The following is a 17,926-nucleotide window of genomic DNA, read 5'->3' on the forward strand; positions in this document are numbered from 1 at the left end:
TATCGGTAAAACTGGATCTGATTTATCACTATCTTGGCACCTCTAAATTAAGAGTTCAGAGCCTACTGCAGGGGCAATACACTGAGGCAAAGCACAGGACAGCTCCCCGCCCCCATGCCACGTACTGCAGCTGATCCATCTGGCTGCTGAATCTTGTTTTGACGCTGGTAATGGCACAGCAGCCTCCTGAGAACAGCAGACCAGCCTAGGGAGCGCAGAGCAGGGCCATGCGGCCCGTATAATTCTGTCCTCCAACACTGTACTGCCGCCCTCCCCGCATCTGCTGCTTGAGGCAGCTGCCTCACTCTGTCCGACGACAGGGCTGGTCCTGTGTGGTGGTAATGCCCACTGCTGCTCTTGCAGCAAATGTGGGAGAGAGTAGATGGCTGCCCACTGAGTTCTGTCGCTGAGCAGGGATTCGAACTCGCCTCTGGTCTCCCCCCCTTCCCCCGCCCCCGGTCAGTACTCTGAGTACTATACTGCAGTGGCACTCGTGCCCAGGTCCAGTCATAAAAGCCTGAGTCTGTTCCCTGCCTGAGGGTCGGTCTAGAGTAGCCTGCTCCCCTCCAGATGTTCTGGGCAACAACTCCCTGACTGTGCTGGCTGAGGCTGATAGGAGTTGTAGTCTAAAAATCTGGAGGGAACCAGGTTGGGGAAGTCTGGTCTAGGAGAGCCCGTTCAAGACGATGGTAAGGACATAAGAAGAACCCTGCCGGATCAGACCAAGGGTCCATCGAGGCCAGCATTCTGTTCACGCAGGGTCCAACCAGCTGTCGACCGGGAACCCACAAGCAGGGCATGAGTGCAACAGCACCCTCCCACCCCTGTTCCCCAACAATGGGCGTACATAGGCTCACTCCCTCTGGTACTGGAGGTAGCACATGGCCTTCGGACTACTAGCCGTTGACAGCCTTCTCCAGGAATGTGTCCAACCCCCTTTTAAAGCCATCCAAATGGGTGGCCATCACTACACCCTGTGGTAGCGAATTCCATAGTTTAGCTCTGTGCTGTGTGAAGAAGCCCTTCCTTTTATCTGTCCCGAATCTCCCACCAGTCAGCTTCATGGGATGACTCCATTGGGTTCTAGTATTCTGAGAGAGGGAGGAAAATGTCTCCCTGTCCACATTCTCCGCACCATGCCTAATGCTGTAGATCTCTGTCATGTCTCCCCCGACCCCAGCTTGTAGGCTCAAATTGTTCTGCCTATGATGTGCAAGTGTGCCTTGATTTAAAGAGGCATGAAAAGTCACTAAAGGGCATAGGGGTGGTCTCATTTCCTTGGTCCAATGGTGGGTGGGTGTGTCCAGTGGACGCTGGGGGCTCCAATTTTGGTGAGGCTATGATTCCATTCTGGGTTTTAGTCAGAAACAGGCAGAACTCTTAAGAAGCTATCTGAGGTGCTGAACCCATTTTGGGGATAGGGTTCAGCACCTTGGATAACCCCTTTAGAGTTCTGACTGAAATCCAGAATGGGGTCACAGCCCCAGAAAAATCGGAGCCACCATCCTCCACCGGGTGTGTCCCTCTCCTCTCCCTACCCCCGTCAATTGGGGGAGCAGCTTTGGGGGCTGTAACCCCTGACCACTGGACATTTTACTTGGCCTGCTCTAAGATTCCCCCCATGTCTTTGATACTTTTCAGGCCTATTTTTGCAGCCATAAGGGCTAGAAACCTGGGCTCCGTTTTCCTTTTAAATTAAAAATGAGTTTGTCAGGACATTGAACTCTGACTTCTATGCCAAATGCTGTGCGTGTGCACAGCTTTAGCAAAGGGCAAATATGACCACTAGTAAGCAAACAACCCATGTCTTTTTCTCCCCCCGTTGGATAAAATCTCCAACATGAAACATCTCCTTGACAAACAGGGCCCCCATCAGAATCCCTCATGTTAATCTCATGCACTCCTCTTTCCCCTCCTGCCTTACAGGATTCGGATAACCCTGACTTGAGGGACCGGGGTTACATCTACTGGCGCCTGCTCTCCACCGATCCAGTGGCAGCCAAGGAAGTGGTTCTGGCGGAGAAACCGCTCATCTCCGAGGAGACTGACCTGATCGAGCCCACGCTGCTGGATGAGTTGATCTGCTACATTGGCACGCTGGCCTCTGTCTACCACAAGCCCCCCAGCGCCTTTGTGGAGGGCAGCCGGGGCATCATTCACAAGAGCCTCCCTCCGCGGACGGGCTCGTAAGTACTGGGGCCTCCTTGAACCCCACATGGCGGTGCTGCTGCTGGTGAATCACTACATAGCACCCTCTGCGAGCCACGATGCTTCACAAAGAACAAGTTTGGCGGGTTTCTGACCCAAGCAGCTTACAGTTTTAAAACAGACACAGGGAAACAATAGAGGCAGAGCTAAAACAGGGGAAGAATATGCCATGCTTTCAGTTACACCTGCTTTACTACGTAGTTACAATAGGGCAGCCTTCCCCAACATGGCTGATGGGAGATGTAGGCCATCACATGTGGAGAACACCAGGTCAGGGAGGCTGCACTAGGCTGTTAGGGGGTTATTCCAAAGGCAGGAGAGGGTGGTGGGTCCGAAGTCAGTGGGGCGGTGAATCCGCTCTGGGTTTCAGTGAGAACTCTAAAGGAGCTAGAAATGAAATAAATAAATAAATATCCAAGGTGCGGAGGAGAGCACCTTGGATAGCTCCTTTAGCGTTCTGACTGAAACCCGGAGCGGATTCACTGCCCCACTGGCTTTGGACCCACCAGGCTCCCCTGCGCAAAGGCTGTTCGAAAGGCGAGTTTTGAGGAGGGGTTTAGAGGAGCGCCTGCGGGCCCCGCTTCTTTTTATAATAAACATGCTGCACTGGTGGATTTCTATCCTGTCTTTCCTTCAAGGAGCTCGGTGTAGCATACAGAGTCCTCCCTCTCTATCCTCGCAATAACCCTGTGAGGTAGGTTAGACAGCATGTGTCTGACTAGCCCATGGTGACCGCATGAGCTTCGTGGCTGAGACAGTGCATTTGAACCCAGATCTCTTAAGTCGGGGTCTGATAGAAACTCTCTCTAAGACTCTTTGGAACGAAACAGGCAATTTAATAATCGGCCCTTCTCCTGTTTCACTTTCTCTCTCCACCAAACGCAGAAGTGAAAGTGCAGAGAGCCCGGACGTTGCTCCTGCAGCGGCTCCCCCATCAGAGCAGCCAGCTGTCATCCCCACACAGGGTGACCTCCTGGGTGACCTCCTGAACCTTGACCTCGGACCCCCTGTGAGTGGCCCTCCAATCACCACATCGTCTGTGCAGATGGGAGCTGTGGATCTTCTTGGCGGAGGCCTGGATAGCCTGGTAAGTCCTAGCCTGCGTGTGTGCGGTATGCGGCCTAGGGATGTATGGATTATGTAAAATCCAAAAGCCTGTGTTTCGGGGATTGTGAGGCGCGTTCTGTTCTGTCGTCTGCCCATCAGCAGAATCAGAATTTTTTTGTTTCTGAATTTGTGCAAATGCACACTTGCACAGTTCCGCCCGCTCAAAAATGCGCAAATTCCCCTCAAGTGCACATTTTCATGCTTTAGCCTATGGTGGAAATGCCCACCGCCTCCCTAGGTCATCGGTTCCATCGTCGTATTGCTCTAACAGTCAGGATTTTTTTCCTGATGTTCAGCCGGAATCTGGCTTCCTGCCACTTGAGCCCATTATTCCGTGTCCTGCACTCTGGGATGACTGAGACGAGATCCTGGCCTTTTTTCAAGTACTTCAAGAGCACTATCACATCTCCCCTCAGTCTTCTCAAGGTTGAACATGCCCCATTCTTTCAGTCTCTCCTCATAGGGTTTTGTTTCACAGTGAACTGTGGCTTGGAATCAGAATTGAACGTATTTGGTTCATAGTTTTGTTAATTGTTTTCTTAAGAACGTTTGGGGAATAATAACCTTAAGTAAATGTTCTTAAATATTCTTTTGTTTGCCTCTGCAGTGATTGCAACCTGCCCTCCTCATCCTAGTTATAGAAACCAGAAACATCACATGTGCACATTATGATACGATTCCTTCCCCTGGGATGGTGGCCTCCAAGTGCTAATAAGTGTTGCATTTTTTTTAATTTCACGAAGATAAGAGTACAGATCCCTTTCATTTCTAATACATTCAGCCTTCCATGATTTGGTGCCCTCCAAGATGTGTTGGACATTCTGGAAGTTGTAGTCCCACACACCTGGAGGGCCCCAGGTTCTGGGAGTTCTAGTCCCCTACCTCTGAGGGCACCAGGTTGAGGAAGGCTGTAATAGAATTAGAATGTGTATTCCGGTAGAGGAGACCCACCCCACCCCACACACACACTCCCCCAAGAGTGTGCCAGGAGCTGGATCTGTTTCTTCCACGTATCATTTGTCCATCTTGGCAATTCTCCAAAACTTTGATTAACCATTCCTAAATTATTGGGATTACAGGCTTTTCTCAATATCTTGGCAGCTAACAAAAAATGAATAAGTCTAACAGATGGTCCTTCTTATCCAAGACGTTCAGTAACAAAGCCGGAGGATCTAAACTGGTGCTGATTCCGCCGTCCCTCCCCCACCCCATTATTTTAAAAATGGCTCCTAATTTGAGACTAATATTTTATAATGGGGGTTGCATCTTCACTGCAAGTGTGTGCAATAACAATCTGTCTGATCCACAAAATGTGTCCAATGCTTGAACTAGTGTGAAACGTCTTATTTAGTCTGGCTGAGATCAGATACTAATTGTATTTTCCTTCTCTAAGCAAAGAACATAAATGAAGTTTAAAAAAATTAAATCACAAATCTTGATCCAAGTCGAGAGAACTGTTAACACTCTTCCCCATAGATCTTTGTGTTGATCTATTTTTGCATCAAGATTCAGGAGGTACACCAGAGAGAATGCATCTCTCACTCAAATTAATAAACGTAACTGCACGGCGTGGAGCAAGTAAATAGAAAAGGGTTTCTTCCCCTGTACTTACTCAAACCTGTAGCTCAACGCATCAGGTTGGAGAAAGTTCTGCTCGAACTTGGGGCATCCAATGAAATCAGTTAGCAGTATATTTTTCACACCGTGGGCCGGTTTGCACAATCACTGTGGTGTAAACAAGCCACAGTGCGTGCCAGGCACCATTTGCCTAATCATCCACGTGGGCGCGCCTTGTCATGTTGGCCAAACCCAGGCGGCATGACTCGTTGAAGGTGGAAACAACCCTCAAATAACCCATGGGCTGTTCTTGGGTTAAGCCACCTGATCTTGCGAACCAGGTCCGTGTGTAATTAGCCTGCAGAATTGACAGACATGATGTATTGATGTTAACTGGCTTAGATGCCTTGAAAAGGGCTTCAGACACATTGAGAAAAGGATGGAGAGGTCTCTCAAATGGCAGGTTGGCTACGTGGAACCCCCATTCCACCGAATGCTAGTCGCTAAGGATTTCAGACTGAATGTAAAGGGGTGGTGTAGGGTGGGGAGAAAATGACTGCCTAGCCTCTCCCGTTCAGCATCTCGGACTTGGTTCTGCCTAGAGGTGTTGCGCAAATCAGGCTTGTCAGTAGCCACTAGCCTGGCTGCCTTTGAAGAGTAAGGATCTCTTCACCGGGGGCCGGAGAGCAAAGGTGCACGGTGTCTCAGGTGGGAAGGCTGCCTGCCTTGTGTATCTCCTCCCTTCGCTAAGATCATCTAGGAGTCTGCTTCAGGTAGCATCTGATTCATAAGGCGAGATTAATAGAGGTGTAAGGCAGGGCTTTCCTGGTGGTGTCGCCACCATCTATGGAGGCCTTCCCCAACTTGGTTCCCTCCAATTGTGTTGGATTACTGCTCCCAGCATCCCCAATAAAGATGAACTTCCCTGGAGTTCCTATTTATCCTCCCTTTCTGATTTCTGAAATCTCAACCAGTACAGTACCAATGCACTTTCTCACAGCCATAAGGACTAGGAACTTGGTTTTGTGTTTAATGACAGCCTACGTTCTCAGGAAAAAGAATCTATTCTTGTGCCAGCTATTTCATCCTGCACTCTTGATGGTTTGCAGTGTACAGGGTTGTTGGGCTTTTGCATTGTACGTGCAGTACTTTGAATACACAAACAGCCACATGAATGCTGCTGCTACCAGTATGGTCTGTTGCTATTGCTTTTGGTTATTTGTCTCTGTGTGTATTATGCTGTCTGTCTTTTTAAGATACTATAGTTCTGGGGAATTTTTAACAGAAAGGCAGCTAACAAGTTATACAGGTTTTTCTTTTTAGGACACATGATTAGGTATTTGTGGGCAGTGGATTAGTAAATCTGTGTGTGTGTGTGTGTGTGTGTGTGTGTGTGGCTGTTGCACGGCTGGCAGATGTAAACTTGAAGGGCTGGTTGGAGTTGACAAAACATGCTTAGAACTGACATTCCCTTTTGTAGCTTAGCATAAGCAGGGGACAGGGCTCGTTTTTCTTTTTCTCCTGGGGAGCTGTCTCTACAGTTGTAGAGTGATAGCTAGCATCTATATGTGTTATTGTCTGAGTGACTAACCTCTCTCTTTCATCCCTCCCTTCCTGTTTGTCTCTTATTTTCCCCTTCCTGGCCTGTGTGTGTTTCTCTCTCTTTCTCTCTTTCTTTGCATGTGGCTGGCTCTTCTCTACACCTTGCCTGCTTCTGCTTGGAGATGGGGGACGATTCCGAAGGGGTATGGTTCAGCCCTTTTACTAGTTTTTGAGAACTGTCAGCGAGCTGCCCCCATTCCCCTCCCTCCTTACCCTCTTTTGTTGTGGCAAACAGGTGGAGGGGGGAGGGATGCAAGTTGGCTGCTGTAGTCATCAACCTTCCTCCCCAGCAGAGAGAAAGCCAACTCAGAGAGAGGACATCTCTCCCTCTCTCGTAATACTCTTTTTCACTGATCTGCAGTAGATTCAGGACAGATCAGAGTACACAGCACGTAATTTACCTTATGGAACTCAACTTTCACAACATGCCCACTATTTCTAGGTTGCTTTAAAATAGGATTGGACAGATTCACAGAGGAGTTGGAGAGGTTTATCAAGAGCTAGATAGAACCTCCAGGATCACGACCCAGGACATTTGGAGGCCCCTTGGCATGTCGAAGCTCTTCTGTTTGGGAGCTGGGGGTGGTGTCAAAACTGAGTGCTAGAGGATCCTGAGTTTCCTAAGAACATAAGAAGAGCCCTGCTGGATCAGACCAAGGTCTGTCTAGTCCAGCATTCCATTCTCACAGTGGCCACCCAGCTGCCCATGGCAAACCCATAAGCAGGCCATGAGTGCAACATCAACCTCCCGCCCATGTTCCCCAGCAAGTGGTGCACATAGGCTTGCGACCTCTGATACTGGATGCAGCATTTAGCCATCAGGACCAGTAGCCATTGATAGCCTTCTCCTCCAAGAATTTGTCCACCCCCTTTTAAAGCCATCCAAATTGGTGGCCATCACGACATCTTGCGGCAGTGAATTCCATAGTTTAACTCTGTGCTGCATCAAGAAGTCCTTCCCTTTGTCGGGCCTGCATCTCCCACCCAGCTTCCCAGGAAGGTTGCCGGTGGCTCCTCGATGGAGAAGACCATCTATGATAGACGCACCTCTGTGAAAAAAGAGCAGGCAACCGTGTTCACCTCCTGGATGCAGCCCAGAGCGGAGTATGTTTGGAACTGCATGCTCGTGTCACATGAGGCTCCAAAGGCCTGGCCGGAGCTCCGTATAAGCAGTGCTCCCTAGCGCAGCCTTCCTTGGGCCCTCCAGTTGCGTTGGGCCGCAACTCCCATAATCTCCAGCCAGCATGGCTGGGGATGATGGGAGTTGCGGTCCAACGCAACTGTGGGGCCCCAAGTCGGGGAAGCCTGGGCTAGACTATGCGCCAGGATCTTTTGCATTGCGCGAGACACCTACGGCAGGCACAGCAAAGAAGTTGCCACAGAAATCCTTCCCCAAGGGCAGTGAGATTGAAAGCTTCTATATTTGGCTGTTGCTGTCCTAAGACTCACTCTTAGTCAGGGCACGAGAAGCCCCCCCGCCCACTCACAAGGGGGCACTTGCAGCTCCTGCTGCTCCAAGAGATGTCTACTTGTTTCTTGTTCTCTGTTCCCGGACCCCCAGGCCACCGCCAGACGCGCACCTTCGCCCTGCCTTTCCATTGGCTCTGTGCCCTTTGTAACGCGATGTCCTTGTCTCCTGCAGATGGCTGGCCCTAGCTTCACGGCGCCCAGCGTGGTCATGCCTGCAAACCTGGGGGCACCCCTCGGCGGGGGCTTGGGAGACCTCTTTGACCTGGCTGGCGGCGTGGGCAGTTTGTCAGGATCCTACGTCGCACCCAAAACGGTGAGTAGCGTTATCCTCTGAGGATCACTGGGAAGTGACACTATAGTTCATAGGGGCCGCCCCTTGTTAGATGTCAGGGGGTCTCAGGTGTCGAGACACCCCAGTGGGTGACCGAGCCAAGTACAAACAGGCAAACATCATCACCCCAGACTCAAAGGTCAACAGAAACACATTAAACACTTTACTAAAGATCCAACATTCCAGTCCAAATTAGCCATTTGTAGTTTGAAGCAGCCCCTTCCATCTACCGTTAGCAAAATTATTAAACCCTTTCAGTGCCAGCTTAACACCTGGAACTGTTCCCCTTCAGCAGCTGAAATGCCATGCTCTGGGAGCTAATGGCATCTTCTCTTGGCTAGATGTTGGGGTAGCCCAGGGGTGCTGTGGTTCTCTCTCCACCGGTAAAATGGCCAGCTGCCACTGGGCAGGGTGGGAGTTAATAATATGAAGAGTTCTGTGCCTAATACTGCTACACACTGCCCAAAAGTTAAATGAAAACAGGCCCCTGCTGGTAGGCCTGTGTTTGAGAGGGATGAAGCCGCTCTTTGGATTCCTTGGCTCTTAAGTCTTGTCTTGGCCAGGGTGAACTCCAGAGCAGGAGCCTGTGTAGAACATTGAGTTTATTTTTTTATTTTAGCACAGAAGTGGTAATGAAGGAAAAAACATTTGCTTAATTTCCATAACCTATGGGTTATGCAGATGGACATGTTTTACAAGCTGAATATGAGCCAACAATGTCATGTGGCTGCTAAAAAGCCAAATGGAGGAGGAGGTGCAGGGAATGCTGATCAGATTTGCAGATGACACAAAATTGGGCGGGATAGCTAATACCTTGTTAGACAGAAACAAAATTCAGAGTGATCTTGATAGACTGGAGCGCTGGGCAGAAAACAACAGAATGCAATTTAATAGGGATAAATGCCAGGTTCTGCACCTAGGAAAAAGAAACCAAATGCACAGTTACAAGATGGGGGATACGTGGCTCAACAACACTACAAGCGAGAAGGATCTTGGAATTGTGGTAGATCACATGCTGAATATGAGCCAACAATGGGATGTGGCTGCGAAAAAGGCAAATGCTACTTTGGGCTGCATTAATTGCATAGCTTCCAAATCCCGGGAAGTACTAGTTCCCCTCTACTCAGCACTGGTCAGGCCTCATCTGGAGTACTGTGTCCAGTTCTGGGCACCACACTTTAAGAAGGAAACCAGCTGGAGAGGGTTCAGAGGAGGCAATGAAGATGATCAGGGGCCTGGAAACAAAGCCCTATGAAGAGAGACTGAAAGAACTGGGCATGTTTATCCTTGAGAAGAGAAGACAGAGGGGAGATAGGATAGTGCTGTTCAAGTACTTGAAAGGTTGTCACAGAGAGGAATGCCAGGATCTTTTCTCAATCATCCCAGAATGCAGGACACGGAATAATGGGCTCAAGTGACAGGAAGCCAGATTCCGGCTGACCATCAGGAGAAACTTCCTGACTGTTAGAGCAATACGACAACGGAAGCAATTACCTAGGGAGATGGAGGGCTCCCCCACATCGGAGGCATTCAAGACGGGGCTGGACAGCCATCTGTCAGGGATGCTCTGACTTGGATTCCTGCATGGAGCAGGGAGTTGGACTCGATGGCCTTGTTAGGCCCCTTCCAACCCTACTATTCTATGATTTTATGAAAAGAATGGTATATTCTTCCCCTGTCTCTGCCTCCCCATCTTCTGTGTCATATTTTAGATTGTTAGCTCCTTGGGGCAGGGGCCTACCTTCTTCCACCCCATAAAGTATGCAGTACTTAAATAACATGTCTTCATCTTGCCCCATGTTAGATCTGGCTCCCAGCTGTGAAGGCCAAAGGCCTGGAGATCTCTGGAACCTTCAGCCGCCAGGTTGGATCCCTCTCTATGGACCTTGTGCTGTCGAATAAGGCCCTGCAAGTCATGTCTGACTTTGCCATCCAATTCAACCGGAACAGGTAACGCTGCCACCCAGCCAGCAGGGTCCCAGTTCTCAAGAAGTCCTCCCATTTGGAGAGGGGATGATAGCTAGATAGCCTCTTGTGATGATTCCCATCTTCCTGAGTGGCTGATTTGATGAGCTCACCTAACCCTCTAAGAAGTTGACTGAAGAGGCTTATCAGCTAGGAAAATAGGGGTCCCTTCAATAGCCCATGTTGACCCAGTGAACTGGGCATGGGAGCCCAGTTCTGAGTTGAACTGCACCAGATATGCTATAGTTCCAGTTTTCGGGCACAAACTAGGCATTCCAATGCGGTAGGGCAGCTTTTCCCAACCTGATACCCTCCAGATGCTTTGGACTTCAACTCCCATCAGCCTAAGCCAGCATGACCAGTGGTCAGGAATCCTGAGAGTTGTAGTTCAAAACATCTGGAGGACATCAGCTGAGGAAAGGCCATGGTAGGGGTTTAAAAAAACCAAAATATACCTGGACTGTGTCAATATTCACCTTGTTTGACTCCTTTTCCTCTTAGGTTTCTGCTGCTTCCTACTTCCTAGGTTAGTCACGTGGGTTATCCCAGCTCATGGAAATCAGGCAGTTCACAGGATGACATCCCAACACTACATAGCCCATCAGATTTGGCAAAGTGATGACATCTTTGAGTGGAAGTCTGGCCAGTGTGAAACCATCAGGGCCAAACCAGTTGGGATGGGATTCAATTGGTAACCGTGTGAAGGTTTTTTGTTTAGTAAAGGGCTGCCAGCCCCATCCCAACTCCTTCCCAATTGGGACTATAGCTTGGGGCGAGGGGGCTTTGACCCTTCACTCTCACCGTGGTCCTGGCCCTGCAGTGACTGCTATTTGCATCAGGAAGGAAGCTGCCGTGGTTGGTTAGGGGACCTTCCTTCCCCTTGCAAATAGCAGCTGCAGGGGTCTCTGATTTGGATTGGGACCGTGGTGTGGGCAGAGAGTTCAAGCTCCCTGGCCTCAAGCCATGGTCTCGGTCTGTATCAGGGGCACCTCGCAGCTGCTATTAAGTTCACACACACACCCACACACCCATTCACACAATTTACTGATTCAGCAAATGACATCACATCTGGTCTGGTCCTAAACTAGCCTTCCCCCTGCAACCAGGTGCCCTTCAGATGTGTTTGGACTGCAACTCCCATCATTCCTAGTGCTGGGAATGATGGGAGTTGCAGTCCAACACATCTGGAGGGTGCCAGATTGGGGAGGACTCCCTTAAAGCTTGGGTGGTAACTCATGTCGATGAACTTCCTGCCTTAAATGTCTAATAGCAGCCCAGCATGCAAGCTCAGTTGCCCAAAAGCACTGCCAAGGACAGATCTTTTTGCTGGTGGGGGCATCTCACAGCTATTTCCTCCATGAATAGTCAGCTTATTTGTATACTGTATTTCCCACAAGACACTATGTTTCAAAGCGGTTCACAACCCCCTCTCCCAAATCCTGCAAATACAATAGCCATAGTTATAATACATCACGATACAATAGCTGTTCATTGAAAACGCATCAACAATTTAAATCGGCACAAAGGCATGCCAGGAGATCAGTCAACAATATCCAGCACCAAAAATATCAACATTATGCTCACGTTAAACAGTTCACTATGCAGTTTATGTTGAGAGACCTTCCCCTGTGTGGGAAGGTTACAACAGCTGGGATTGTTTAGCTTGGAAAAAGGGTGAGTAAGGGGAGACATGATAGAGGTGTTCAGAATTATGCATGGTGTGGAGAATGTGGATAGGGAGACTTTTTTCTCCCTCTCACATAATACTAGAATCCAGTGGGGTCCTCCCACGAACCTGATCAGTGGAAGATTCAGGACAGATGAAAGGACTTCTTCACCCAGCGCAGAGTTCAGCTGTGAAATTCTCTTCCACAGGATATAGTGATGGCCACCACTTTGGGTGGCTTTAAAAGGGGGTTAAACAAATTCCTGGAGTAGAAGGCCATCAATGGCTCCTCGTCCTGGTGGCTATATGCCAGTACCAGAGGCAGGATGCCTCTGTACCCCAGTTGCTGGGGAGCTTGGACGGGAGAGTGCTGTTGCACTCGTGTCCTGCTTTCAGTGAGCAACTGGTTGGCCGCTTTGTGAACAGAATGCTGCACTCGATGGACCCTTAGTGTGATCCAGCAAGGCACTTAGGTTCTTATGACCATAAGAGCGCGTCAGACTCGCAGCAAAAAAGGGGGTAAACCCCACACATCACTGTGGCAAAGCCCTAGGAGAGGCAAGATGGGAGACGCCTCTCTCTGGACAGATGTCCTGAAGATTGCTCTCACAGACACACACCCAAAGCAGCAGCTCCCGTAGGAAGGCTCCTAGGGCCGGGGGTGCAGAAAAGCAGGTGGAAACAGAAGATAGAATCCAACTACAGTCCTGCTTAGAGCAGACCCGTTGAAATGAACGGGGATAAGCTAGTCACGACACACTGAAATCCCATTCGTTTCAGTGGGTCTACTCTGAGTAGGGCTTCAGTTGGGCTCTATCCTGGCAAGCGCAGCGTTTCTCTTGGCTCACCCTATGCATCCTTGCAACTAACAAGCCACTGCCCTCCTCGCTGGGCTTCCTCTTCAGCTTCGGCCTGGCTCCTGCCGCGCCTCTACAGGTCCATGCCCCCCTGGCTCCGAACCAGAGCGTGGAGATCTCCCTTCCCCTCAACACCGTCGGCTCGGTCATGAAGATGGATCCCCTGAATAACCTCCAGGTGAGCCCAGGTGGCGCTGGTGTGCTTGAGCGAGGCGCGGCCATGTCTTCTGTAGGGGTAGAGCGCCTGCTTGTCTTGCGAAGGCCCTAGGTTTAGTCCTTGGCGTCCCCAGGTCAAAGGATTTCGGGTAGCAGGAGACCAAAGAGACCCTGGGGAGCCACAACCAATCAGAGCTGGCAAATCTCATATTGCATACAACTACTCTAAAGGTGCCATCCAGTGCACCTTTAGGCCGTAGCCCTGTGGCAGAGACCCTGCTTTGCATGCAGAAGGTCCCAGATTCGATCCCTGGCATCTCCAGATAAGGCTAGGAAAGACTCCTGCCTGAACCCTGGAGAGCTGCTTCTGCCAGTCAGTGTCGACAATACTGGGCTAGATGGACCCAGGGTCTGACTCGGTATAAGGCAGCTTCCTATGTTCCTATGCACATTTTGACAGAAAGACGTCCCTATAACTGCCAGCATACTGGGCATGCTGGGAGTTGTAGGATGTTTTTCTGTCTAAATATGCATAGGATTGTACCCCAAAACAACTTTCTATGCCCCTACACATATTGCAGAGGCTCTGGGAGAAGGCTGTGCATTCTCCATTCTTTTCTTTTAAAAAAATCTGTGCCGGCAAATCCATTTCTATGCCTCAAAAGGCAGATTAGGATAATTCAGTTTTACCATTTGATGGTGGGGAGTATAATTCTGGCTTTGCTAGTCATAGGGAGAGGCCAAGAGCTTGCAAGGTACTCAGTTCCACCTCTTGGAAACCTTATTTTTTATTTATTTGTTTGTTTGACTTGTAAGCCACCTTTCTACCAAAAAAGGGACTCAAGGTTGCTTACAATCACTAATACAACTTGATAAAAACAACAATAAAACATTAAACACAATTAAAAACCTTATCCAGATGTCCCTCTGGCTTCTCTGTCAGCATGCTTTCTCCATATGTTTTGAAGCATATCTGTACAGCTATAAGGACTAGAAACGTGCTTGTTATTGTAATGCAAAATTCTGTGCCCAATGCTACATTTATGCTCCGCCCCTGTAGAATTGCAGCACGTATTGTACGTGAAATTCTGTGCTAAAATATCTGTTGGTGGGTGCCAGTCTGTCTTTTTTTCTCCCTCCTTTGGCTCCAGGTGGCAGTGAAAAACAACATAGATGTGTTCTATTTCAGCACCCTCTACCCTCTGCACATACTCTTCGTGGAAGATGGGAAAATGGGTAGGTCGGTTGGGGGCCTGGGCCGTGGAACGGTGGGTGGAAGGGAAGCACCCCTCAGAAGGGGGGATGGTTGATGCTTGAGGCATTATTTATGTATTAGGTCCTTCCTTCAAGAGAAACCTCATACTCTTAGCCACCTGTGTGGTTTTTCAGGCTGATCTCAGATCTGTTCAATGACCTCGATCCTAGGCTGGCAATCGTAACCTGCAATCCCATGCGATTCAGTCCCTGGTTCTTCCATCCCTAGTTCAGAAAACCAGTTGCATGCCCAGTGTCATAGGGTAAGGAGTTTCTTTGGACTACAGCTCACATCATCACCAGCATGGCCATTTGGGGATGATGGAGACTGTAGTGCGACGCATCTGAAAGGTACCAGGTTGGGGAAGGCTTGTGTACATCGTCCGGAGTGTCTGGTCATCCTAGGGGTCCCACAAGAGAGACTGAAGCGTGTTGTGTAGAATGTAAGACGCCACCATGTTGAATGCATCCTCCATTCTACGCCCCTTGGAATGGTGGGAGCAGGGAGAAGGCGGCATCAGGAGAAGGGCCGTAGCTCAGTAGTTAGAGCACCTGCTTTGCATGCAGAAGTTCCCGTGTTCGATCCCCGGCATCCCCAGGAAAAGGGAGAGACCTCTCCCAGGTAGAGCACACGATACTGGACTGGGTGGACAAATCATCTGACCTGGTATCAAGTGTTTTTCTGTGTTCCTTCCTCTCCGGCGCTCTTACAGCCAGTGACACCCTCCCAGCAGGGAGAGGCTGCATCAGCAGTCTCTGGGGCATCCCACACTACCACTGGCAGGCAAAGGGGAATCCAAGAAGCGTCGCCACTGCCCAAGACACTACAGGCTGGATACCAAGTGGCAATATGAACTAGTTCAGCCCTTTCCACCTGGTGCCCTCCAGATGAGTTGGGCCGCAGTCTTCCCTGTGGTTCTTGGAGCTGGTTGAGACTAATATATACCCGCTCATTTTAAAAAAATGTTTTTCAGAAGTATGCTTTGTCAATGGGAGAAAATGCGCACATTTAAAAAATATGCACAGGAATGTGCATTTTCACCATTGGAAATGGGCACTTTCCCCATTTGAACGAGCGGAACGATAGATTGAAAATAGGAGGGAGGCAAAACAAGCTTGAAAACGCATTTTGAAGAATTTTGGCAAGCTCAGTAATCACTGGTACTTCCATCCCTAGTTCAGAAAACCAGTTGCATTGCATGCCCAGTGTCATAGGGTGAGGAATCCTTTTGGACTACAGCTCACATCATTGCCACCATGGCCATTAGGGGATGATGGAGACTGTAGTGCAATGGATCTGAAATGTACCAGGTTGCAGAAGGCTGGCATATGTCATCCACAGGGTTGGCACAGCTTTTTTCTGGAGGGGGCAGCTTCTTGGAGGGAGGGACTGTTTGTGGCTTGAGGCGAGTGCGTCGTGTGTCTTCTGGAGCACCATGCTCCCCCACCCCTGCGTTCAACCCCTCTCTCCTCCGTCTCCCTTCTCCCAGAGCGACAGATGTTCCTGGCCACCTGGAAGGACATCCCCAACGAGAATGAAGCACAGTTCCAAATTAAAGACTGTCCTCTCAGCGCAGGTGAAAAGAGAGACCTCTCATCCAGTGTGACGAAAACAGCCACTATTCGTACCCGGATGCCATGCCGTTCTCCAGAGGGCTCAGAGCAGTTTACTTGTAGTTGCCAGGGAATCTCTCACCCATGGAGGTTACAGGGCCAGATCTACAGCAGGGCAAGACCTTTATCAGGACCAAACAGAATGTCACAAAATAGTGAGCAAGCTCCCGGGTTCTCCAGAACTCTTCATCAGGCTGGACATTTAGTAACGGGGAGGGAAAAAAACCTAGCTTGGTGTTAAAGCCATCATAGAATCATAGGTTAGTAGGGTTGAAAGGGGCCTACAAGACCATCGACACCAATCCCCTGCTCAGGGCAGGAATCTAAATCAAACCATCCCTGACAGATGGCTGTCCAGCCTCATCTTGAATGCCTCCAGCATGGGAGAGCCCACCACCTCCCTAGGTCATGGGTTCTGTTGTCGTATTGCTCTAACAGTCAGGAAGTTTTTCCTGATGTTCAGCCAGAATCTGGCTTCCTGTCACTTGAGCCCATGATTCCGTGTCCTGCACTCTGGCATGATCGAGACGAGATCCTGGCGTTCCTCCCTGTGACAACCTTTCAAGGACTTGAAGAGCGCTATCAAGTCTGCATTGATCACAGACTTAAGCTGGAGTGTAGGAAGAGGTTGCAGCCTTCATTGAATTAGACTCTCCTAGGTGCTATACAGGTTTCAAATTACACGGGGGGGGTGCAGAGTTTTAGGCGACTGGGGTCCCAGTCCGCCCCTTTGGGGTTCCGCGGAAGGCCAGGTCCCCTTCCTCTGACCCCACCCCCTTTTCCTGACCACTGGTGGTCTCATGGCTTTTGTGCAGCTTTTCCCCATTCTAAGAGGTTGAAATTCCTCTCCTAAAACTTAGTGACCGGCAGCAAGAGCTTTCAGTGACAATATGCTGGTATTTCTATATTTCTGGCCCCACCCCTTTTGGCTTTGGCTCCACCCACCCCTGAAATGTGGCCCCTGAAAGCTTCTCTGAAATGGAATTCTCAGGCTGAAAGAGGTTCAACATCCCTGAGTTACACCGAGGGACGCCGGGGTAAAGAAGCACACACAGTACCCTGTTTCCCATTTCTGCAAAACTAAACTCTAGCAGTTAGTAAAATCTTAACAGTTCTGGCTGGAGAAGGGATCTGTTAAGCTGGAAGGTTAAGGTTCAGTCCCCAAAATAGCCAGTTAAAAACCTCCTGGGTGGCATTGCCTCGAAAAGCCATTGATCTGCCTTGAACCCTAGAGAGCTGCTCCCTGTCAAACCAGACCAGCCTTCCCCCAATCTGATGCCCTCCAGATGTGTTGGACTACAAGTCCCGCAATGCTCAGCCAGCATGGCCATGGATAGTCCCAACTCATCTGGAGGGTACCAGATTGGGGAAGGCGGCTTTAGACTCCCAGTTGGGGAATCCAACCCTGTTCCCCAGCCCTGTTCGAGTACGGACGTTTGAATGTCTCTTTCGAAGGATTCCGCCAGCACAAAATACTCTGCTTGCCACTGCTCCGCCAGCCACCCAGTCCTGCATTTTGCGTGCAGAGAGAAGCCACTGGGGTTGACCTTTCCTGCACCCTCTTTAATTCCCCCTCAAAGGCAGTGTGACATCCAAGCCAGATTGGTTTGGAAGCAGCAGGATTGCCACACGGGGAGGCAGCTGCCTCTGCTGTTTCCTCTCTTTCTTTGGCATGACACTTCCATCACGGTCTCCCTCACTTTTTGTAGACCGGCTTTACAAACCCCCCAAGGTAGGTGGAAAAATCAAAGCGGGGGGGGGAGGTTTCCCTAGGCGGAAGGCTTGCTGCAAGAGTTAACAGAGAAGGGAACTCAAGGGGACGAATGAGATTCAGCACAGAGGGAGTTCAGAGGTCCTTTCTTGAGGTTGAAAAGGTATTACTCCATCGGATGGGGAACTTCAGGTGTGGGAGCCACATCTGGCCCTCCTGGGATCCCAGGCGGCCATGCGCCCCTTCCTCCCCCACCACCACTCACTCGGTGGCTTCCTGGCTTTTGTGCAGTTTTTTTTCTCCCATTCTAAAACGTTGAACTTCCCCTCGTATGGATTAGTTACTAGCAGTTGAAAGAGGTCTCCGCCACCCCGTATTACATTCTAACTCCTGTCGCCATGTGGGAGGTTCGCCCCCAACCCCTGGCT

At 49.9% G+C, this 17,926-nt stretch overlaps 1 protein-coding gene and 1 non-coding gene across 5 annotated transcripts in view; both read left to right on the forward strand.

Moving 5' to 3' along the window:
• AP1B1 (adaptor related protein complex 1 subunit beta 1) overlaps positions 1-17,926 on the forward strand; it is a 70,439-nt gene that overhangs the window by 46,240 nt on the left and 6,273 nt on the right. For all 4 annotated transcript variants that reach the window (XR_014785700.1, XM_084819397.1, XM_084819395.1 and 1 more), the window contains 7 exons: positions 1,927-2,186; positions 3,094-3,295; positions 8,117-8,257; positions 10,080-10,225; positions 12,812-12,941; positions 14,071-14,155; positions 15,664-15,750. Coding sequence is in view for 3 of the 4 variants with exons in the window: in XM_084819397.1 (XP_084675523.1) it covers positions 1,927-2,186; positions 3,094-3,295; positions 8,117-8,257; positions 10,080-10,225; positions 12,812-12,941; positions 14,071-14,155; positions 15,664-15,750 (1,051 nt within the window). In the remaining variant the exon portion in view is untranslated. The remainder of the gene's footprint in view (positions 1-1,926; positions 2,187-3,093; positions 3,296-8,116; positions 8,258-10,079; positions 10,226-12,811; positions 12,942-14,070; positions 14,156-15,663; positions 15,751-17,926) is intronic.
• LOC146336234 (small nucleolar RNA SNORD125) lies at positions 10,293-10,393 on the forward strand. The gene has a single exon (XR_014785838.1). It is a non-coding gene; the product is annotated as a small nucleolar RNA SNORD125 (small nucleolar RNA).

The sequence above is a fragment of the Heloderma suspectum genome, chromosome 13 (assembly GCF_057233095.1).
Source record: "Heloderma suspectum isolate Gila_16-S chromosome 13, 16-S_ref, whole genome shotgun sequence".
NCBI classification, from domain to species: Eukaryota; Metazoa; Chordata; class Lepidosauria; order Squamata; family Helodermatidae; genus Heloderma; species Heloderma suspectum.